The sequence below is a fragment of the Salmo trutta genome, chromosome 9 (assembly GCF_901001165.1).
Source record: "Salmo trutta chromosome 9, fSalTru1.1, whole genome shotgun sequence".
Taxonomy (NCBI): domain Eukaryota; kingdom Metazoa; phylum Chordata; class Actinopteri; order Salmoniformes; family Salmonidae; genus Salmo; species Salmo trutta.
The window spans coordinates 4142724-4167723 of record NC_042965.1 but is presented as its reverse complement, the minus strand read 5'-3'; the positions used below and the strand labels follow the sequence as shown (position 1 = coordinate 4167723).

The 25000-nt window shown below is 45.1% G+C and overlaps 1 protein-coding gene across 5 annotated transcripts in view; it reads left to right on the top strand.

Annotated features, from left to right (window-relative positions):
• The window catches only part of arb2a (ARB2 cotranscriptional regulator A), a 198225-nt gene that overhangs the window by 82978 nt on the left and 90247 nt on the right, over positions 1-25000 (top strand). For all 5 annotated transcript variants that reach the window (XM_029762143.1, XM_029762144.1, XM_029762146.1 and 2 more), the window contains exon 8: positions 15419-15538. In XM_029762143.1, the coding sequence (XP_029618003.1) occupies positions 15419-15538 (120 nt within the window). The remainder of the gene's footprint in view (positions 1-15418; positions 15539-25000) is intronic.

Below are 25000 nucleotides of genomic sequence, written 5' to 3'. Positions count from 1 at the left end.
GAGATCGACGATGCTGATGAAGAGTCTTCATCTGATTATGATGTTCACTTTGAGCCTCCGATGCCTGAGCCTCGCCTGAAGAAAAGCCAGAACAGAGCCAACTGAGACGGTGATCCCCACTGCCACGGTGAAACAGGAGTCTGGGAGGGATGGCACGGTTTGGGTAGAAAAGAGAGATGAGAGCGCAACAGGAAGGTGGCCTTCCCACAATATAAGAGCAGGCCCTACACCTCATGCGTACGGACAAATTGCTAGTGCACTCAACGGTTTCTTTCGTTGATGAGACATGCAGATGTTGCAGCGTATCAGAGATGTGGAAACAGAAAAGGAAACTTTTTACGTTTTTCAGTTTTGGTTAGCTGCCGATGTCGAATATCAAGTACTTGCTCAAGCGGGAGCTGCCCCCCTCTGCTCAAAACAACATACCAGTGGAGCTGTACTCCACGTCAGTGATGAAGAGTGGTAAAGCGACACTCACGGTGTACACATGTAAAAGAAATAAGATGGTTTGCATCCTGAGCACCATGCATCCTAATGTCCCAGTGACCAGAAGAAGAAACCGGAGACGCTGACAGACTACAATCGCACAAAGGTATATATCTCTGCCATATACGGATATCCTTTCCATCTTTCACCAAATATTATTTCCTTTTATTATATTACATGAATATTATTATTGCTATCAGTATTATTATTGTATATCATTTGAACTTTTTCTATTCTATTTTATGCAGTAGGTTGGTGTGGATGCACTCAACCAGATGGCAAGACTGTACTCTGTGAAAGGTGGTAGTTGCCGCAAGGCCTGTTGCTGTGTTCTACAACGCGCTTGACACGGCTGCTATCAACGCGCACGCGTTGTACAAGCAATGCCTTGACAAGACAGTCAGCAGGAGAGAGTTCATCATGGATCATGTATGTGAGCTTCGTGAGAACCGCCAAGAAATAAGCTACAGCCGCTAAGCAGGCCACCAAGGCAGCAGGTCCTGCTCTCCCTCTTCCCCATAGCACCACAGCTCCCACTCGGGGGGGCAGGTGCACACGAAACAAGGCCCATGAAAGTGCAACCGATTTGTTTGTGTGGGGCTTGCTCACAGAAAGTCCCGAAGCTGTGTGCTGACTGTGGACCAGATTGATTCATGCTAAAGGCACGGGTATAAGGGTACAACACAGTGTCCGATACAATGACTGTTTTTATATCTTGTCATGAATATATTTCCACAAATATTTCTTTATACAATTCATCTTTTTTTTACAGTTGTTCATGCATTGGTGCTTTTGTTTAGGAATGCAGCAAATCATTTCACCTTGCGCACCTGGCTGGTTATTATTGTTGTTATTATTATTAGCTTTTTCATTTCTACTTTGTCAGAAGAAGCTGTAACTGGTCTTTGTTAAGTACTATAACTCTATTACTAATCAAATCTACAAATCAAATGGATTACACTGTAATGTTTTTATTGTAAGCGATACGATAAAAACATTACAGTGTAATCCATTTGATTTGTAGATTTGATTAGTAATAGGCCTACATTATTTTCTAGGACTTTGTGGAAATATACAAAACATATCCTTGACTCAATATAAAAAAAAATAACTGTTGTTCATTGTTGTACATTTCTACAAATGTCTTCATGCAGCGAGTCCTTTTACTATAGTTTCTGCACTATTTATCAAGTGTTGGTGCTTCTGTTCGTGCACCCTTCATGTTGATGTGCATCTGATGCTAAAGGAGACACCCGGCAACGTTCTCTAGCGGGAAGTGTTAAGGAGATCCCCAGGAACTAAACTTTACTCTCTCTCTCTCTCGGTGTGGGTGTGTGTGCGTAGGGCTGTGATGATTTGGTGTTTTTCTTCTTCACCCTTCTTAGTCAGGCTGGGTGGGGGATCAAATCAAGCCTCTTTAGCAGGGGTTTTTCATCTATTCTATTGGCATTGGGATACCCCCTCTGCCCCTCTTCTAACCCCCACTGTGGAGCGGGACCACCTGCGCAAAGCCACACAGTCCCATACATACACACACACGCATACACAGTGGGGTGCTACACACACACACACACACACACACACACACACACACACACACACACACACACTCAGTGGGGTCCTACACACACACACACACACACACACACACACACACACACACACACACACAGCCAGCCCCCAGATAGAGTTGAGTTGATTAATACGCTTCCTTACACACATTAATAAGCCCTTAACTGCTTTTAGGATTCTTACTTTTTAGCCCCTGGTTCATAGTGTGTAACCTCTCAACCTTGGCTAATCTCTCCTCTCTTAGAGATCACAGTCCATTGGCCCATGTTTAGTGATGTCGGTCGAATGACAGAGAGAAAGGGAGAGGGTGGGGGGGAGGGATGGAGGGAGATGAGGAAAGAGGGGGAGTGCTCCTAGCACTTTGCCATATAGAAGTTTGGGAGTTCACTTTACTCTGAATGTTAGCACTAATCCAGTTACCTATTTTCTGTCAGCCAAGCGGAGGAATAGCAGGAACAAAACCCACATTCATGGCTTAAGAAGCTTCCAAAGATTTCACTCAAGGCTGACTGGCTCGGATTAGGCCAGCAGCTTCTGGAAAAAGAGCAAGGGGACAAAAAAACAGAGTGGAGCCTTTCTTTAAGCGCCACTTATTCTTGTAAATGACTGGAATACTTTTTTTCCCCCCTTCGCCGCCGTCTCGCTTTTTCTCGCGTCTCGTATTGTTGCTTTTTTTTTTCAACGTTCATAGAGAGAGATGGAAAGAGAGGTAGAGGCCCTCGTGTGTTTCTTTTCTTTCCCCCATCCTTTATTCATCTCTCGAGTGCCATCTCTTCAAGTGTAAGATCCTTATGATTGCGAAGTGAAAGCTTTTGAGTCAAACATTTGAGTCTCTCCCCCCCCCCCCCCCCCCTCCATTTCTCTTTTAAGCGTTCGCTGGGACAATAACTCTCCAGCAACAATGGCACTCCATTTCGGCAATGTTTTCACATTTTGTCTTTTCTGTTTTTATACAGTTATGCACTTACACACATCTGTCAAATTCCGTGTAGGCTACTGGAATCACAGCACAGTGCACACCATACATAACACACTTTTTGTGTTGCTGTATTGCGTGGCTAGAAAACGTGGACGGTTCCTTGTATTTCCGTTACTGTAGAAAGCATTGAGTTCAGAATCACTTTTAGATGGCTTTCTCAATGGTTTCACTGAAGGTCACTGAAGAAACAGAAGCTGGTATGTTGGGGATTGCGCCGTGTGGTTGCTTTTTGCTCCAGATGGTGAATGTGCGCCACGGGGGGTATAGACAGGTTTTGCAGGCGTGCACAGTGTGTGTGTACGAGTGCGCACCATCCATTATTTAGGCCTGGTTTCTCCATGGTTTCCTCGTGTTTCTCTCGTCCTCCAGGGGCAGTGGGATTCGTGTCCAGGGCCGTGTTCAGGAGATGTACTGTTTCCCAGTGCCTGCCTGCTACATCATGCCCTGAGGATTCCTACACACTTACACACTCTCACTTGTGTTTCACACACAAACACACACACACACAGCGGATATGTATTCCAGCTTGGTTCCAAAGGCTAGCGCCGTGAAGCCACGCTCAGTGTCACCTTCACCCCACCACCTCTCACTTTGCGCCGGGGCAATTATGCTGTTGTGCCTTATTTTACCTTTGACCCCTGCTAGAGCCAGGATGTGATGCTCAGCATATCCAAGGACGGGGAGGGGCTCTGGGAGCAACTTCATTAACCTCTCAACTCTGCGCACTTGGCCATCGTAAAGGTCAATGACCAGGATCTGTGGCAATTCACCTGCAGCAGAGCGTGTGTGTGTGTGTGTGTGTGTGTGTGTGTACATGGGAGAGAGCCATGTACTGTAGCACCTCTTAGATCACTGCTCCCAATCTTCCAGTCAGGTCAACCATCAAACACATCCATCACTCTCCCCTCTCCTCCCCTCACCCTCCACCATCGCCCAACTGCAGCCTCTGGTCAAGCTCGAACAAACGCTGGCATGTCTGCCTGCCCGCACTCCTTTACCTGATGTCAATTAATGGCTTCAAGTAATTTCGTCTGACAATCCCTGTTCCCAGCGAGAGGCTATAGCAGACATGTCACTGAGATGACCTTTGCGCCCATGTGCAGCCAAGAGCAGTTTTTTTTTTCTCTTCTTAAGAATTTCAGACAAACCAGGAAACTTCCTTTGTACTTTGTTAATGAGTTATCGATTTGAAACAATGCCCTGGCAAATATTGTCTGATTAGCTTGACTCCAGCAAGGTCACAGTGCTATAGAGTCTCAATGCGATCATCTTTTGGGTATTTGAGCACGTGCGTGCGCACACACACTTTGTGTCCGTGAATCTCTGTCTCTCACTCAGTCTAACACACATTCTCCCTTCTTTTCTCTCTCTCTCGCTCTCTCTGGCAACTTGACTTTCCATAGGCACTACCTGCTAATTACCCACAATGTTACAGTCATTCCCCCCCCCCCCCCCCTTCTCTGCCACTAATTTGCTCCGTATCGTCTCCTCAGCCTGCAGACCGCTGTGCCTTCGTACGATTCCCAGCCAACTTTGTCCGGAAGGAAAGCGTCTGAAGGGGAAGAAGGGCTAGAGAGAACACTAGACAAGTCCTTGTACAAGACGTTGATTAGAATTCAATTGCAAACAGGAGTTTGAGTGAAGGTCCACATCCTAATAGCGTCGTTGTTAATACCAAGCTATGTAATTACCTGCGCCCGCCGCTTGTTTAATATTTAATAATTAGCCCAAATGAAAATAATTCACTTACCCGCTGTAAGGGACATGTTAAATATTCAAATGAGCGGGCTTCAGGTGTGTTTACACACACACACACACACACACACACACAGAGAGAGAGAGAGAAAGATTGAATGAGAGAGAGAGGTGTACATGACCTGTGCCTTGGCATTTGGAAATCACTGACCTAACTTCTATTGCTCTCTGTCTCTCTTACCCCCAGCATCCCTCTCACTCTCTTTATCTATCACTCTCAAGTGCTTTTTAGACAGACAGCGGAATATCGCAGAGTCAAAGTGGCTAGTGCCTTCACACACACCATTTTTTTTTTTTTAACTAACCCAAGATTGACAACAGCCTGTTGTTTCCAATGGGAGCAGATTAATCATAGTAGGCAGAACAAGCAAGGAGGATGGCAGAACCAAGCACGATCTAGCGAGGTCCTGTTGGCGTGTTCCAGCATATATTTGGATATTTCCGTTAGGGAACGTCTACTCTGTGAAGTGCACGTGTGCAATAACTCAAATCAACCTTGCACTCCTTCTAAACGACACCATCTTTTGAAACTTTGGCAAAGGGGAAAGTCTAGAAAACGTAGTCCTCTCTGTTCGTAACAGATTTTAGTTTTGGGAACAGGAAACTGTATTGAGATCAGAAATGTTTAATTGATGAGAAAATTTGCCGGCCACTGGGCTTCCTCTCATCACCATATTTAGCGTTGAGTGGAAATGCTAACCGGATGCCTTATATTTATTCCACCCCTTGAAACATCTGGCTCTTTGTTCTATCTGTGGTGACAGCCCGCAGTCTGTGACAGCCGCCCGGTGACCATAGCAACGAAATAAACATTATCGACGTGCGGGAAAAAAATAATGAACTGTTAAACGTGACTGTAAACTGATTGTGTTAGCCAGCTATCTAGCTAGAGTGGGCAAGTTAGCTGATCCTGCTGTTGGACCTACGTGCTAACATATCACCATGCAGGCTACATGTTCTACTGGTCAACAACGACGGCACCACTAGGAATAATAGAGCGGAATCCTATTTTCTCTGCCTTGGCTGTGCGGCTTCCACAGGCATGAGCACCGTTGGTTGCTCTGTCTGGATATAATCCCCCCACACACACACACACACACACTCCTCGTCTGCCCGGTGCTGTCTGTCAGGGCCCTTACTCTTGTCAGTGTTGCTGCTGTTTGAGTACCTATAAGTCTTCGTTGCCCAGTGTTTTTCTGACTGTATGAGGGCTACGGTTCTCTTCTTCTAACTACTAGAAAGCTCAAATGGCACCCTATTCCTTATGCAGTGCACTACTTTTGACCAGGGCCCATCGGGAGCCATTTTGGATTCAGTCTTAGTCTCTGTAGAGTCCTCTTCCAAGCCTCCCTGAGGTCTTTAGCTTTCACTCTGATCGTCAGGAGTGACTCCGGCAAAGGGAGGGAGAGATGGGGGTTAGGGGAAGCCCGTAGTGGTTGTTTGTCGGAGTGTGTTGATGCTGTTAGATTCATTGTTTCCTGTGTTGACGGGCTGGGCCGTTTGTCTTGGCGTTGGTGCTGTTATTGTGGCCGTAGCAGGGTGCTCTCCTTTCCCTGCCTCTCATTACTGTCCTGTAAACAGAGAGCAGGAACTGGGGAAAGAAAACACACAGGGAGTTTCTGGAGGACTGTGGGAGTGTGTGGGTCTCAGTGGTGGGAGGGGTAGGATGGGTGGCGAATGGAAAGCACTGTTAGCCTCTGTTGTGCCGATACTCTTTCTCACAACACAGAGCAAAACTAGCAAGCTGGGCAAAGTCCGATTCTGACCTATCGAGGGTGTTGGTCAACAGACACTTTAGTGTGTGTGTGCGTGCGTGCGCTCTCGTTCTTGTGTGCAAGCGTACAGTGCCTTCAGAAAGTATTCACACCCCATGACTTTTTCCACATTTTGTTGTGTTACAAAGTGGGATTAAAATTGATTGAATTGTAATTTTTTGTCAACAATCTACACATACTCTGTCACAGTGGAAGAATTATTATATATTTTTTTAATTGATGGAAAATAAAACGCTAGTATATCTTCATTAGATAAGTATTCAACCCCCTGAGTCAATACATGTTACACTCACCTTTGGCAGCGATTACAGCAGTGAGTCTTTCTGGGTAAGTCTCTAAGAGCTTTGCACACCTGGAATGTGCAATATTTGCCCATTATTCTTTAAAAAATGTGTCAAGTTCTGTCAAGTTGGTTGTTGATCATTGCTAGACAGCCATTTTCAAGTCTTGCCATAGATTTTCAAGCCAATTTAAGTAACAACTGTAACTACGCCACTCAGGAACATTCAATGTTGTCTTGGTAAGCAACTCCAGTGTATATTTGGCGTTGTGTTTTAGGTTATTGTCCTGCTGAAATGTGAATTCATCTCCCAGTGTCTGGTGGAAAGCAAACTGAACCAGGTTTTCCTCTAGGATTTTGCCTGTGCTTATCTCTATTCCGTTTATTTTTATAAAAAAAACTCCCTAGTACTTTCTGATGACAAGCATACCCATAACATGATGCAGCCACCACCATTCTTGAAAATATGAAGAGTGGTCGTGTGTTGTGTTGGATTAGCCCCAAACATAACGCGTTTTATTCAGGACAAAAAGTGAATTTCTTTGACAAGTTCTTTGCAGTATTACTTTAGTGCCTTATTGCGAACAGGATGCATGTTTTGGAATATTTTTTTCTGCACAGACTTCCTTCTTTTCACTCTGTCATTTTGTTAGTATTGTGGAGTATGATTCCAATGTTGTTGATTCATCCTCAGTTTTCTCCTATCACAGCCATTAAACTCATGGTGAAATCCCTGAGCGTTTCCCTTCTTCTCCGGCAACTGATTTAGGAAGGGCGCCTGTATCTTTGTAGTGGCTGGGTGTATTGATACACCATCCAAAGTTTAAAATTAATAACATGCTCAAAGGGATATTCAAAGTTTGCTTTTTTTACCCATCTACAAATAGGGGCCCTTCTTTGTGAAACATAGGAAAAACCTCGCTGCTCTTTGTGGTTGAATCTGTGTTTGAAATTCACTGGTATTTGTGGGGTACAAAAGATGGGGTAGTCATTTAAAAATCATGTTAAACACTATTATTGAACACAGAGTGAGTTCATGCAACTTATTATGACTTGTTAAGCACATTACTCCTGAACTTATTTGTATTCATTTTTTATTCTGAAAAGAATATATATGACAATGTACATAACAATACTCAAACAGAAAGACAAACACGCATGATACAACACATTTGGACAAAACAGTCATCAGTAATGCCATGGTGTACCTAATACAAAAATAAATTCGTAGCAAAACATTGTTAGCTTATGTTCTATGGCATATGGAGCATTTTACCCGTATAATAACATATATTTGCTTTAATAATAGAATTTAATAGATCAGATCTCGACTTTGTCAATGAAATATGCCTAAAGAGTTTCCCAACAACCCCTTGCTTAGCATCTCCTTCTTTCCTTAATGCTGTTGAGTTCTGTGATTTCTAATAGAAATAGTATTTTCAAGCATGAATTGGACATGGATGTTAGACTGGGGGAAATCTGTCCTTTGGTCTGACGAGTCCAAATTTGCGATTTATGGTTCCAACTGCCGTGTCTTTGTGAGACGCAGAGTAGGTGAACGGATGATCTCTGCATGTGTGGTTCCCACCGTGAAGCATGGAGGAGGAAGTGTGATGGTGTGGGGGTGCTTTGCTTGTGACACTGTCAGTGATTTATTTAGAATTCAAGGCACACTTAACCAGCATGGATACCACAGCATTCTGCAGCGATACGCCATCCCATCTGGTTTGCGCTTAGTGGGGCTATCATTTGTTTTTCAACAGGACAATGATCCGACACACCTCCAGGCTGTGTAAGGTCTATTTGACCCAGAAGGAGAGTGATGGAGTGCTCTATCAGATGACCTGGCTTCCAGAAACCCAGCCTCAACCCAATTGAGATGGTTTGGGAGGAGTTTGACCGCAGAGTGAAGGAAAAGCAGCCAACAAGTGCTCAGCATATGTGGGAACAACTTCAAGACTTTTGGAAAAGCATTCCAGGTGAAGCTGTTTGAGAAAATGCCAAGAGTGTGCAAAGCTGTCATCAAGGCAAAGGGTGGCTGCTTTGAAGAATCTATAATCTAAAATATATTTTGATATGTTTAACACTTTTTTGGTTACTACATGATTCCATGTGTGTTATTTCATAGTTTTGATGTCTTCACTATTATTCTACAATGTAGAAAATAATTTTAAAAAATAAAGAAAAACCCTTGAATGAGTAGGTGTTTCCAAACCTTTGACTGGTACTGTATCTAATATAATCCATCTCCTGTGAAGATGTTTTATAGTCACATGGATGTTATAATTCATCTGATTACCAATAAGAATAAAACCACTCTTTGTTTTGTTGCTTAAGCCATGATTCAAGAAAATACAACTTCGCCAATCACTCTTCCATTTTCCTTCGTCCTTACCTATGGGGGTGCCACAGGGTTAAATTCTCGGGCCGACTCTCTTCTCTGTATACATCAATGATATCGCTCTTGCTGCTGGTGATTCTCTGATCCACCTCTACGCAGACGACACCACTCTGTATACTTCTGGCCCCTCTTTGGACACTGTGTTAACTAACCTCCAGACGAGTTTCAATGCCATGCAACTCTCCTTCTGTGGCCCACAACTGCTCTTAAATGCAATTAAAACTAAATGCATGCTGTTCAATCGATCACTGCCCGCACCTGCCCGCCTGTCCAGCATCACTACTCTGGACGGCTCTGACTTAGAATATGTGGACAACTACAAATACCTAGGTGTCTGGTTAGACTGTAAACTCTCCTTCCAGACTCACATTAAGCATCTCCAATCCAAAATGAAATCTAGAATCGGCTTCCTATATTGAAACAAAGCATCCTTCACTCATGCTGCCAAACATACGCTCGTAAAACTGACCATCCTACCGATCCTCGACTTCGGCGATGTCATCTATAAAATAGCCTCCAACACTCTACTCAACAAATTGGATGCAGTCTATCACAGTGCCATCCTTTTGTCACCAAAGCCCCATACACTACCCACCACTGCGACCTGTACACTCTCGTTGGTTGGCCCTCGCTTCATACTGGTCACCAAACCCACTGGCTACAGGTTATCTACAAGTCTCTGCTAGGTAAAGCCCCGCCTTATCTCAGCTCACTGGTCACCATAGCACCCACTCGTAGTACGCGCTCCAGCAGGTATATCTCACTGGTCACCCCCAAAGCCAATTCCTCCATTGGTCGCCTTTGCTTCCAGTTCTCTGCTGCCAATGACTGGAACGAACTGCAAAAATCACTGAAGCTGGAGACTCATATCTCCCTCACTAGCTTTAAGCAGCAGCTGTCAGAGCAGCTCACAGATCACTGCACCTGTACATAGCCCATCTGTAAACAGCCCATCTATCTACCTCATCCCCATACTGTATTTATTTATTTATCTTGCTCTTTCACACCCCAGTATCTCTACTTGCACATTCATCTTCTGCACATCCACCATTCCAGTGTTTAATTGCTATATTGTAATTACTTCGCCACAATGGCCTATTTATTGCCTTAACTCCCTTATCTTACCTCATTTGCACTCACTGTATATATACTTTTTGTTTTATTTTTTTCTACTGTATTATTGACTATGTTTTTTGTTTATTCCATGTGTAACTCTGTGTTGTATGCTTCGAATTGCTATGCTTTATCTTGGCCAGGTCGCAGTTGCAAATGAGAACTTGTTCTCAACTAGCCTACCTGGTTAAATAAAGGTGAAATAAAAATAAAATAAACCTGTAGAGCATCTGGGCTCTGGGCTCCCGAGTGGCGCAGCGGTCTAAGGCACTGCATCTCAGTGCAAGAGGCGTCACTACAGTACCTGGTTCAAATCCAGGCTGTATCACATATTTTCTTGACTAATACAGGTAAATGAGAAGGGCCTTAAGATTAATTTTACACAATGTAACATAACAGAACAAAAAACAATAACCTACATTTAAGCATCGACTGCTATGTGCAGTGGGTAGGTTTGTCCGTATTAACATCGTATTTTAATGTCTCCTTTGTGCACAAAGCAAAAGGTAAATAACTAACAGAGTTGTGCTGATTTCAGAATGAAGTATCTTAATCAGTTTAGTAGCCCTGGGCTAGTCCTTCTGGCAGAGAAGGGATAAGAGGGTTCAGGAAGGTGCTATGCCTGGGACTAGAACAGGAGTTATGTCCTTCTTGTACAAATTCCTATCAATATACAGTTTGACAAGAATGAGTCTTACCCTACAGCCCTTCTGTCAGTGCTCCTTGAAGACGGGAAACAGCTTTTGCCATCGCGCAAAGATCTCTAGAGGGTACTGTTTGTTCATCCCAAACGGCTTCCCAGCCAGATGCCGTCCGTGGCTCAGAACCAGCTCCTTCTGCTTCTAATGTTCGAACCTGGCCACGATTGGACGGGGGCCAGTGGGTCGTCTTCCCTAGCTCCCTCCTGACATTGGCTTGGATCTCACCCGGTGGACCAGATGGAAAGAGATGCTCTGCACTGTGTCATTGTCCAGTTGTAGTTCATTAACCAGGAATGTTTTCAGTGTGTCCTCCACATTTTCTTCTGGCTTTTCAGCTATTCCACTCAAGATAAGACTGTCTCTCGTCGATCGGGTAGTTGGGTGCAGGATTGTCTCCTTCATTTGGAAGTTTACACTAGTGATGACTTCCGCAGTTGTTTGTACACCTTTCACAGTTTTCTTCAATACATCAGTGTCCTTTGTGTATGTCTCCAATAAAATGCTTGTGAAATACAGTTTTTTTTTTTCAACTCTTTCAGATCTTCTATGAGGTTTTCCAGCCGGTCCAACAACACAAGCTTGTTAAGTTTTGCGTCAATGGAAGCAAGTAGTTCCTGGTTAGGTGGCGGGGATGGGGGAGAATCTGAAGCGCTGTCAAGTGACCATATAGGTCACTTAGCTTGTTGCGCTGAGCCCCGTTCCCTCAATTTCTCTCTGGATTCCAACTTGAGTTCAAACGCCCGTATCGTGGACAGGCATGTGTGGTATCCAGTGTTGCTTTGAGTTAGAGGCATGTTTGTTGATTGTTTTACAAACTAAAAAGTTCAAATGGTGTGGCTACTATTGATATTAAGCATCTAGTTTAGAAGTTTAAAAAAAAGCCTGCTTTTGTTACAAACCTAGCACACCACTTCACAGCCGAGCGTGCTTAGCCGAGCATGCCCAATGCATGAGCAGCTGAACTTATTTAGGCTTGAACTTATTTAGGTTTGCCATAACAAAAGGGTTGAATACGTATTAGACCAGGACATTTCAGCTTTTTTATAACTTGTCAATATTTCTAAAAACATAATTCCACTTTGACATTATGGGGTATTGTGTGTAGATTCGTGACACAAAATCTGAATTTAATACATTTAAAATTCAGGCTATAACACAACAAAATCTGGAAGAAATCAAGGGCTGTGAATACTTTCTGAAGCACTGTACACTTATCTATTATCCATAATCACCTGCTTACAGTCCCTCACTGCGTGCTACCTCCCTGAGTGTTATCTCACAAACCTTTCACTGTCACACAGTACAATGTGTGGAGCTCTCGGCGTTGTGTGCGTTTGTATTAATTAGCTGGATACCGTGCGAGCTGTCTGTTTCCAGACTGGTTAGGGTAGGACTAAGTTTGAGTGACACTAAACACAAGGCAAACTGTGTGTCTGGGTTTTCAAGACTAGTGTATCAGCCCAGTGTTCCTCACTGATTACTGACACCAGCACAGAGCAGAGAGAGAGAGGAGCTGTCAACCTGCCCAGTTAGCTAGCGCTGAGACAATCACTCAACACTACACCACATCTCTCTGCCTCTCCTCCTCTCTTCCGCTATCCACTCCATCACTCCTTTTACCTCTTTCTACTTTCCTTTTTACCAACCCAGAGCCATGCGAGGGAAATTGAGATACAGGTCCACTCTAGCTGAACAGATCGGGTGTTTGGAAAGGCTTTGGCGTGTGGTGCAAAACGAGGCATGATCAACACAGGGCAATGAATTAATTCAAATCAAAGATGAGCAACAGGAATGTACAGATATATGCATATAGGCCATTTAAAAAAAAAGAAAATGGCCTATATGCATATATTTGTACATTCCTGTTGCTTATCTTTGATTTGAATTAATTCATTGCCCTGTGTTGATCAAAGTTCAATTATTATTATTTTTTAACCTTTATTTAACTAGGCAAGTCAGTTAAGAACAAATTATTATTTACAATGACCGCCTAGGAACAGTGGGTTAACTGCCTTGTTCAGGGGCAGAACTACAGATTTTTACCTTGTCAGCTCGTGGATTCGATCTAGCAACCTTTCGGTTACTGGCCCAACGCTCCAACCACTAGGCTACCTACCGCCCCATATCCATAGTGTGTTTCTAGTTCTTCAGTCCTGGAGTGTTTAATTGGTATGGTAACAGTTGGACAGCTCACTGGAAGCCTGAGAGGGTCCTCATATTGTACATTCTAGAGGGACTCTATGTATTGTTGGCCACCGTCAACAGTGCCACAATCAATCCGCGCACGCACGCACACTCCAAAACGCCAGTGACATTCATCACTTGAAGATGCTGGCAACAGGTGATCAGTGGGGAATCTATACGACCTGGCACACACACATCGGACGACCTGGGGGGAAATGGAAAATAAGTGAAATAAAAAATATAAACTAAACGGGCAGGCGTGTGACAGGAAGCTAGTCTCTGAGGGCGGCCCGCTTCGCAGGAGCTAATTAACCCCGGAAAATAATTACATCAATATGCAAATGAGTGTTTAGATAATGCAACGTGCTATCGGGCCAGATAGTCAATCAGGGGAGGTGGGTGGGCGTGCGGAGCCGTGTGGCGCGATGGGGCCAGGTGTCGGGGCTCTGCGCTCGGGTGATAAGGGGAGACGCTACCTGGTTGCCATGGCCACCACGCCGCTGCGGCCACAGCGGTACCGCGCCGCTGCTAGAGCTCTAAACAAACCAAATCGAATGTGAAGCAGGCGGAAACTGGACCTCACGGAGCACTCCTTCACACACAGCACAGCGCCTAGCCATTTAAAGACTCTGGTGCTTTTGTCTATCTATTTTGCTCCTTCCTTTCGACTCCGTTATTGATACTGAATATTAAGACGAATAACACATGGTTTAGACACGAGGGATATTCAGAAGGTATGTGTGTAAGTCCACGCGACCAGCTCACAAGCCTCAGTAGGGAGGGTCAGGTGAAGAGAGGGAGAACAGGTGGTGTAGTTGGAGGGAGGGTGGGGGAGGAAGTGATTATGAAACGGAGCCCTGTCGATGAAGGGTGACACAGAGAAGGAGAGGAGGGCTTCAAAGGACTTTGATGTCACAGGCCTTCAGGCAGCCAACTCTGCCCCCCCCCCCCTCCACCCGCAGTTGATCAGGGTGGGGCAGGGCGCAGCATTACCCGCTGTTGCATCACCCTCCGTAGAGTCTGTATCTGAACCCAGCCGCCCTCCCTCCCTCCCCATCTCATTATGCCAGCAAACATAAACAAGCTGATGGGTTCATTTACTGTACCTCCACACGCACACACTTACGTGCACACACAGTCGCCCCAGCAAAATAACAACAGCCTAACAACAACGAGATTGAAAAGTGTACTTTTGTCTGTTTTTAATATTCAAAGCTTGGGTGTGAGTGGGTGTAAGGCTGTGTCATCAGTGAAATAACAGAGCGTCTTTCCCTGATGTCTATGAAACAGCCATTGCCTCGGATAAACCACTAGATCCCTCAGTCACAGCATAGTATCCAACAATCTCCCCAGACATTTAGTCTAAGTGGGCATGAAGCTTTGTTACTTTTTACCCCTGTGAGTAAATACCATGCAGGCAGCTTAACCAGACTGTTTTTGCTCTGAAATGGCTTTGGAGTGGCTTCACCGATTGACAGAAAGGGTATTTATTTGGGAATCGATTATCTAGCCTGCTGAGGGTGGATGGGAGAATGGCACAAACAATTGCACTTAGTGATGCTCCATTAAAATACAACCCACGTGGGTGTACTTTATGGTCAGGCATATCCATGGTGTGTACTATGTGTGGGTGTAGGTGTGTGTGCGCGTCCTCTCTGTTGTTCCCTTCCCTGACCTTCCCCTGTGTTTGCCCATTACGCCTTTACTGCCGTATAGATGCTCCATCGATCCAGGCACAAATTAAGATTTAAACGTTACGTCATGCGACCTATCGAGTTTTACATTTAGGGCATTTGCAATATGCAAGACTTATTGATCCACCGAGCAGTCAGTGTTTATAAAACACGCCCGCTGCCGCCAGCAGCGCTTTTTTCATTTTTTTTCCTGGAGGCCTACATGCTAACTGTGACAGAACTTTCTCTCCCTGAGTTTCACTCTCCCTTGTTCTCTATTTACGTCTCTCAGAGTTAGTTCACTTTTTAACTCGGATCTTTCTCCCGCTTCTTTTCACTGTGTATAGCACACTGACACTGTCTTTCTCAACCCTTCTTCAATCTCTCTCGCTGACGCCGTTATAACTCTCTCCGGTGTGTTTTTTTTGTTTTTGTCGTTGTGTCTTTTCTTTTTGTTTTTTTGGGGGTGTAACGTGAAGTTCCTGTCCTTGTGTTCCAGGAAAACGGCTCCCCCGAGGAACACGTGCTCTACGCGTGGGACCACTTTGTGTCCAAAGCCGCCGCCAGGAACGTCTTTGTCGTGGCGCACAGCTACGGAGGCCTGTCGCTGGTGGAGCTGGTGAGTTGTTGCTTTCTTTCCTCTGCCCCCCCCCTCCCACCAATCCCTCCCCCGGCATACTACCTCTGGGACAGTCAGCCGATGTGGTAGCGTGTGAAATGCGGTGGGATGATTAAAAATAAATAACGTTTAGTTTCTTTGAGAAAGTGCTGCTTCTATAAACAAGCCAGTTCATCCCTGTCCTAGGGCGCAATCCACTTCCTCTCCTCCGCACAACAAGACGGAGCGAGAGAACGAGAGGGAGAAAACGGAGAGAGAACTAGAAAAAGAAACAAGGGTTCTATTAAACCACGCTGCGGAGCATGCACAACTGCAAGTCGTGGGAGAGGAGAGAGAGGGGGGGGTGTCTCTGTTGCATCTGTGTGTCTTTCTAGTTTTGAGAGTCTATAATTAAGTCTAGCCTATATTTTTATAGTGTTGAGCTTATATGTACCTCTCAGTGTTGGGTCTCTCAGTGTTTATTATTGGCAGTCTGAACGGTGGGCTCTAGGCTAGGTGCTAGGCTCACAGGGCTCTCTCTCCTGTCTCTCTCTGCAGTGCTCAGATAGCTAGGCTTGGTGCTAGGCTCACAGGGCTCTCTCTCCTTCTGTCTCTCTCTGCAGTGCTCAGATAGCTAGGCTAGGTGCTAGACTCACAGGGCTCTCTCTCCTGCTGTCTCTCTCTGCAGTGCTCAGATAGCTAGGCTAGGTGCTAGACTCACAGGGCTCTCTCTCCTGCTGTCTCTCTCTGCAGTGCTCAGATAGCTAGGCTAGGTGCTAGGCTCACAGGGCTCTCTCTCCTTCTGTCTCTCTCTGCAGTGCTCAGATAGCTAGGCTAGGTGCTAGACTCACAGGGCTCTCTCCTGCTGTCTCTCTCTGCAGTGCTCAGATAGCTAGGCTAGGCTAGGTGCTAGGCTCACAGGGTTCTCTCTCCTTCTGTCTCTCTCTGCAGTGCTCAGATAGCTAGGCTAGGCTAGGTGCTAGACTCACAGGGCTCTCTCTCCTTCTGTCTCTCTCTGCAGTGCTCAGATAGCTAGGCTAGGTGCTAGACTCACAGGGCTCTCTCTCCTGCTGTCTCTCTCTGCAGTGCTCAGATAGCTAGGCTAGGTGCTAGACTCACAGGGCTCTCTCTCCTTCTGTCCCTCTCTGCAGTGCTCAGATAGCTAGGCTAGGCTAGGTGGTAAGTGCGCTAGGCTCACACAGCTCTCTCTCTCTGACAGCTGGTGCAGGAGCCTGGTGGTGATCATAGCTCTTTGATCTGTTGGATTTACTGGTAGACTCTCCATGAACCCACGTTATTTAAAGCATCTCTTTCCTCTGCTTTTGCAGAGGGGGAGGGGAGCGGAGGGTAGGTGAGGAGAAGGGTAGTGGGGGGGGGGGGGGTACTTGTCCCACTGGTAATTCCAGGAATATATAGTGTTTCTCCTGTAAACCTAATATTTTTTTGTTTTGTATTTTGTCATTTTAATTTGCCTGCTAAATATTCATGCGGTGTTTTGTCCGTGACATCCATCCTCCCCCGGCTCTGTGTCTGCCAAGGATGGTGGACTCACTCACTCACTCACTCACTCACTCACTCACTCACTCACTCACTCTGATAGTCTGATAGATCTCCCTGTCTGGCCAGAGTGTGTGTGTGTGTGTCTGTCTACAATGGTGTCATAGCTCCCTCACTCCTCCTTCCCGCACCCCAACCCTCACCCTCTCTGGACTAGCCATGACTCCTGACCCCTAGGGGGCATAGGGGCCAGCTAGCCTTGGAGCTAAGGGTCAGCTATCCCACCAAGACCCCCAGGCCAGACAGCCCTCCCTCCCTCCCCAAGCTACCCCCCGACAGCCCCACTCCACCTGCACTGACATTGGTAAGCAGGTAGCGGTTAAGAGCGCTGGTAAATAAAAGATTGCTGGTTTGAATCCTAGAGCGTACAGGCACTTAACCCTTAATTGCGCCTGTACGTCGCCATGGATAAGAACATCTGGTAAAATGTTAATGTATGGGCTGGGGAGTACAGCCATATCCCCTGCTCTTCCCCACTGGGATCTAGCTTCATAGGGAGCAATGATCAGGTTTTTGTTCCTTTATTGCCACTGTAGGGACATTGTTGTGTTCATAAGCCTGTGGTGCTGGACCTTTCTCCACAATATCCTGTAAATTAACTAACCCACAACTGTAATTCAAACATTCACGTAAACACTTTAATGTGCGGAGACATGCACACCCCACACACGGAAACAGGGATATATACACACAAGCACTCACATCACACAGACACATTCAACCACCTAATTGAGGAGAAAGTGGCCTGGGGGGGGAGGGGGAGAGACATGGGTTGGTGGGGGTGGGATGTGAGCCTTGCGGGATGAACCATTTGACACACAAGCAGACCCAGAGAAAACAAGCTGTCTCTGGGTTAATTATAGCTCCCTTTTGCAGTTAATAAACACGTTTCTGATCAAGCACATCAAACGATCTGCGATTAATTTCTCCTGCTCTGCTCTGCCCTCCCCTGCTCGCTACCATGTAGCCCCCCCCCCCCCCCCCCCCCCCCCAGTTTGGAGCGCTCAACTGTTTCATTGCAATTTGATTTATTTTAAAACACTTCATAGTGTGTATAGACTAATTATAGTTACATCAAAGAGTAGCTAAATGCCTTTGAATGGGAGAAGATTGCTGCAGGGAGGAGGATGGCTTTATGTCGGAATCTACCAAGTTTTAATACCGGGAATAATTCATATTTATCCCGAGAGTTCTGGGAAATACAGAAATATGTGGCCAGTTAAAGCAGATATTGTCAATATAGCCAGGGTTCTCCCCAAATAAGATTGTCGCAGCCCCAACTTGTCGGCTTGGCTGCGGCACTATGTAAAGATGTCAGAGCAAGTGAAACTGAGATTTAGTGACTATCTTTGATCGCCAGTGGCATTGTTGTGAATTGCCTAACAGGCCGTTCATGAATTCCAAGCGTTTATCACGCTCCTCAATTAATTCAGCGCATTTCAGCAGTCTCGACACAGAGCGTGCTCAGGACATAAACAAACGTTGTGACGGCAGTCAAATGAAAAAAGTCTAAATTACCTTTGTTTTTGTTGTTAATCTTGCTAGATAACCTCCTTCAACAAATGACCGAATATCTCCTATTCAGCTAAATTTAGTTGATGATTATACAGATAGCAGATCAGTTCATGAATAACGGGGTGACGAAGAGTGCAAATAGTTTAAATATCAAGGTATCGTCACAGGTACCAACTCTGTTTTAAAAATATACATTTCTACTCTCATACCTTTTGTTGAGCACACATTCTCTACCGAAGCGCACATATGGGCAGCAATACGAGACAGCGCAGAGAAGCGGGGGAAATGTTATAGCCATATTATGACATGCATAGGTGAGACGTGCTTTGATAATGCAACCTATGGATTACAGAATAAAGTTAGGAATTTTCATGCGAGTCAGGATTTGGGGTTTCAGTGGGATTGGGACTAAATAGGACAATAGCATAGACTCTAGGACAGGAGAAGACAGCATTTTCCCCCATGCCTCTCTGCACTGTTAACAAATCAAATCAAATTGTATTAGTCACATGCGCCGAGTACAACAGTTGTAGACCTTACAGTGAAATGCTTACTTAACAGTCCCTAACTGACAGTGCAGTTTAAAAAAAAATATGTATAAGAATAAGAGAGAAAAGTAACAAGTATTTAAAGAGCAGCAGTAAAAAATAACAGTATATACAGGGGGGTGCTGGTGCAGAGTCAATGTGTGGGGGGGCACCGGTTAGTTGAGGTAGTATGTGCATGTACAGTTGAAGTCGGAAGTTTACATGCACCTTAGCCAAATACATTTAAACTCAGTTTTTCACAATTCCTGCCATTTAATCCTTGTAAAAGTTCCCTGTTTTAGGTCAGTTAGGATCACCACTTTATTTGAAGAATGTGAAATGTCAGAATAATAGTAGAGAGTGATTTATTTCATATTTTATTTCTTTCATCACATTCCCAGTGGGTCAGAAGTTTACATACACTCAATTAGCATTTGGTAGCATTGCCTTTAAATTGTTTAACTTAGGTCAAACATTTAAGGGTAGCCTTCCACAAGCTTCCCACAATAAGTTGGGTGAATTTTGGCCTATTTTTCCTGACAGAGCTGGTGTAACTGAGTCAGGTTTGTAGGCCTCCTTGCTCACACACGCTTTTTCAGTTCTGCCCACAAATGTTCTATAGGATTGAGGTCAGGGCTTTGGGATGGCCACTTCAATACCTTGACTTTGTTGTCCTTAAGCCATTTTGCCACAACTTTGGAAGTATGCTTGGGGTCATTGTCCATTTGGAAGACCCATTGGCAGCTAACCTTTAACTTCCTGACTGATGTCTTGAGATGTTGCTTCAATATATACACATAGTTTTCCACATAGTTTTTCTGGCATTGATTTGCACTTTTCGCACCAAAGTACATTCATCTCTAGGAGACAGAACGCGTCTCCTTCCTGAGTGGTATGACGGCTGCGTGGTCCCATGGTCTTCATACTTGCGTACTATTGTTTGTACAGATGAATGTGGTACCTTCAGGTGTTTGGAAATTGCTCCCAAGGATGAACCAGACTTGTGGAGGTCAACAATTTGTTTTCTGAGGTCTTGGCTAATTTCTTTTGATTTTCCCATGATGTCAAGCAAATAGGCACTGAGTTTGAAGGTAGGCCTTGAAATACATCCACAGGTACACCTCCAATTGACTCAGAGGATGTCAATTAGCCTATCAGAAGCTTCTAAAGCCATGACATCAGTTTCTGGAATTTTCCAAGCTGTTTAAAGGCACAGTCAACTTAGTGTATGTAAACTTCTGACCCACTGGAATTGTGATACAGTGAATTATAAATGAAATAATCTGTCTGTAAACAATTGTTGGAAAAATTACTTGTGTCATGCACAAAGTAGATGTCCTAACTGACTTGCCAAAACTATAGTTTGTTGACAAGAAATTTGTGGAGTGGTTGGAAAACTAGTTTTAATGACTCCAACCTAAATGTATGTAAACTTCTGACTTCAACTGTAGATAGAGTTAATTAAAGTGACTGCATAGATGATAACAGAGAGTGGCAGTGGTGTGGAGAGGGGATGGGGCAATGCGAGTAGTCTGGGTAGCCATTTGACTAGATGTTCAGGAGTCTTATAGCTTGGGGGTAGAATCTGTTTAGAAGCCTCTTGGACCTAGACTTGGCGCTCCGGTACCGCTTGCTGTGTGGTAGCAGAGAGAACAGTCTATGACTAGAGTGGCTGGAGTCTTTAACAATTTTTAGGGCCTTCCTCTGACACCGCCTGGTATAGAGGTCCTGGATGGCAGGAAGCTTGGCCCCAGTGATGTACTGTGCCGCTCGCACTACCCTCTGTATTGGCTTGCGGTCGGAGGCCGAGCAGTTGCCATACCAGGCAGTGATGCTACCAGTCAGGATGGAGCAGCTGTAGAACCTTTTGAGGATCTGAGGACCCATGCCAAAACTTAAGACTTCATGTCTGTGACAGATTTTTATGTAGTGAATTGTGCATAGACCTATGAAATTTGTGACTGTCTGAAGAGTCACAATGACAACTTAAAGAGGCACACGTTATTTTATAGGCTATACTGTAGGGTTCGGGTCGCGTATGCAGTCTGGCAGTGTCAATTATGCTTGTGCTTTGATTCATGCCGACTTTGTGTGAAGTAAATATGCGAGATTAAAGGCTTCCATGCGACAACCTGTTTGGATAATGTGCTATTTAGTTTTTTGCTAATCTGATGTATTTTGTGGCTACATTGGGGGGTAAATGTAATTTCCCGGGTCTTGTGAAGAGTGCTCCCGGGACAGTCCCAGGATCCTGGTTACCCATGTTAATCCCTATGTTGGAGTGAATAGTAGCCTAGCCTTCTCCCTCCCTCCGTCCCTCCTCTCTTTCTCTCTCTCTCTCCTCTCTGCGTCTCTTTTGCTCTATCAAACCCAACCCTATCTCTCTATCTGTTTTCTTTCCTTCTCCCGGTCCTTCTTTCTCACATCTCTCCCTCGCTCTATTTTTTCTCTCCTGTCCCCTCTCTCTCCTTCTCTCTCGCTCTCTCTCTGTCTGTAGGACTTGTGCTTGGCTTTAAAGCTCCAATCTGTGATTGGTAAATACATTTTTGGATTTTAAATTGATGACACACTCATAGATTCTTGAAGAATATAACTTATTAATGCCTCATGAGCTTAGTTCAACTGTTGTACCCCCATCAGAACCCAAAATATAAAAAATGTTACTCCAATGTTTGTAAACGATGTAATTGTAAACAAACGAGCTATACTTGCGAACATTATAAAAAGTTTAAGTTAAACTGTTTTCTCCATCTCGAAATCCACATCAGGCAATTCAAATTGTTGATTAACTTGCACGTGATAAAAGAGTTAGCCAATTAAAATTGTCGACGTAGTTGGACGTGATCCAACACTTGTTCATTGAAGCCAAAGATTTTTCTCGTCCTCTCTGTGAAAGCGTTCTGATAATCAAAGCAACTAGACCATGTGTTTGACTGACTGGTCATTTACAGGTAACTGCTAAAATAATGGATCACCAACATAAAGTGTCTTAATAGATCGATGGGCCACCACGAGCCAGAACAGCTTCAATGCACCTTGGCATAGATTCTACAAGTGTCTGGAACTCTATTGGAGGGATGCGACACCATTCTTCCATGAGAAACTCCATCATTTGGTGTTTTGTTGGTGGTAGTGGAAAACACTGTCTCAGGCACTGCTTCACAATCTCCCATAAGTGTTCAATTGGGTTAAGATCTGGTTGCTGAGACAACCATGTTATATGGTTTGCATCGTTTTCATGCATCTCAAACCATTGGGACCACTCGTGCCCTGTGGATGGGGGCATTTTCATCCTATGGGGTCATTGCCATGGTAGCCAAAATCAAGGCCTGCTCAGAATTTTAGATCTGACCCTAACCATGACGGGATTTTAATTGCTTAATTAACTCAGGAACCACACATGTGGAATAATCTGCTTTCAATATACTTTTTATCCGTCATTTACTCAAGTGTTTCCATTATTTTGGCAGTGACCTGTAGGTCCCAGTGTAGAGCGCCTAGATGATATGTATACCCCTGACGTCCATTTCCTACCAGTACCAGCCAAGCCCATTCAAAAGGCACCGATAGGATGTCAGGGACCAGCTATCCTTTGTGCATACACACACACACACACACACACACACACACACCAATAACAGCCATAGTGTGCCCTGCCAGCATGCCTGTCTGTGTCTGTCTGTCTTTCAGTCTATCTGTCTGCCTGTCTCCCTGCCTGCTTGCCTGCTTGTCTGTCTCCCTGCCTGCTTGTCTGTCTCGCTGCCTGCTTGTCTGTCTCGCTGCCTGCTTGTCTGTCTCGCTGCCTGCTTGTCTGTCTCCCTGCTTGCTTGTCTGTCTCCCTGCCTGCTTGCCTTCCTTCCTCCTTACCCTCCTAGTTGCCTGTCTACCAGCGCTCCCCTTTTCATCTTCCTCCGTTGCCAGCGGTGCAGAGGGGGAGTCGCGGCGCGCGGGGGGGGGGGGTGTCTAACCCGCTGTAACCTTCCCGCTCCCGCAGTGAAAAGGAGCATGGTTATTGGACAAGATGGAGCCGTGTTATATAAGGGCTTATGTAAGAATGCATCTGTCTCCCAATACGCAAATGTGTGGGTGCCAACCAACTGTCCCACCATCTCCACCTCACAACAGAACATACAGAATGTGTAGGTCTATTCAGACACACACACACACACACACACACACACACACGTGTTTGTGCCTGTGTATGTGGTGTGCTGTATTTACAGTATATCGGTTCTGTGTGTATTTTTCTCTGCGGGAAATATGGATCTTTTTCTTTTACTGTATCTCTTCCCTCTGTTTCCGTACGTAGGTAGTCTCAGATGTGAGCAGATGTCGTGTTGTTTGATAAGGGCTGAGGAGGACGGGTTGTGGAGAAAAGGTTGGAGGACATGCGTTCCCTATGGACTCTCAGTGGGTGGATGAGATGCTAGGAGTTAGATGATGATGGTGGGAGAGCTATTTCCAGACCATGTCCCATCACCGTTTTGGTGGAGAGACAAGCGTGACTTTGGCCGGATGCCGGACTTGACAAACACCAAGAGAACGTTCTCTTGCATTGATGTTAATGTGCGTATCGGGTCAGGATTTGGGTCTATCCCTGGAGCTTTTCAGAGAACTCTCGTTCTTTCGGCTCTGGTGTCAAGTTCTCTGGGACTTCAGTGGCTTCTGCCTCAGTCTGTCCTCCTCCTCTTTCTCTTCCTCCTGCCTCTCTCCAGCCGCTGTACTGCTGGCCCATAGTGACCCTGAGGCCAGTTCTGCTCAGCTCCTCTCTGCCCCCCCACCCCCCATCCAGGACCCAGGTCTGGCACCAGACCTCAGTCTGAACACATGGTGTAGTGGCAACATCATGCCAACCGGCTAGCTCTCCTGCGGCGCGCCACTGGACAAGTCACGAATATGTTCCTATAGCCTACACAATATGAAGAAATGTATGCGCTCACTACTGTAAGTCACTCTGGATAAGACTGTCTGCTAAATGACTCACTACTGTAAGTCACTCTGGATAAGACTGTCTGCTAAATGACTCACTACTGTAAGTCACTCTGGATAAGACTGTCTGCTAAATGACTCACTACTGTAAGTCACTCTGGATAAGACTGTCTGCTAAATGACTCACTACTGTAAGTCACTCTGGATAGACTGTCTGCTAAATGACTCACTACTGTAGTCACTCTGGATAAGACTGTCTGCTAAATGACTCACTACTGTAAGTCACTCTGGATAAGACTGTCTGCTAAATGACTCACTACTGTAAGTCACTCTGGATAAGACTGTCTGCTAAATGACTCACTACTGTAAGTCACTCTGGATAAGACTGTCTGCTAAATGACTCACTACTGTAAGTCACTCTGGATAAGACTGTCTGCTAAATGACTCACTACTGTAAGTCACTCTGGATAAGACTGTCTGCTAAATGACTCAAATGTAAATGTAAAAATCCCTCTCTCTCTCTCTCTCTCTCTCTCTCTCTCCCAGCCCCCTGCCATCACTGCCAAACCCTACTGCTTTCCTCAAAACCCAAACACAACCTTTAACCCTTAGCAAATCATACTTTTTCTCCAACTTATTTCTAGCTCTCGCCCCGATCTCCAACACCAAGAGCCAGATTCTTCTGTTTCTCAGTGTCCTGTATTCACCACGGTCAAATCAACTCGTTAAGAAAATCATCCCAATGCCAAGACATCCAGACACTGAGATAAAACCCCCCATATCCCCGTCCGGTAGTGTATTCACACCCTTTCCTCTGAAAGTCTGACTAGTTTAGTGTAGTAGGCTTTTTTTTTCTTCCTGTCTCAAGGTTTTACGTAGCTGGCGGGGTGCAGTGGGAGTCTCTCTATCTCTCTCTCTCTCTCTCTCTCTCTCTCGCTCTATTTCTCTCTCGCTC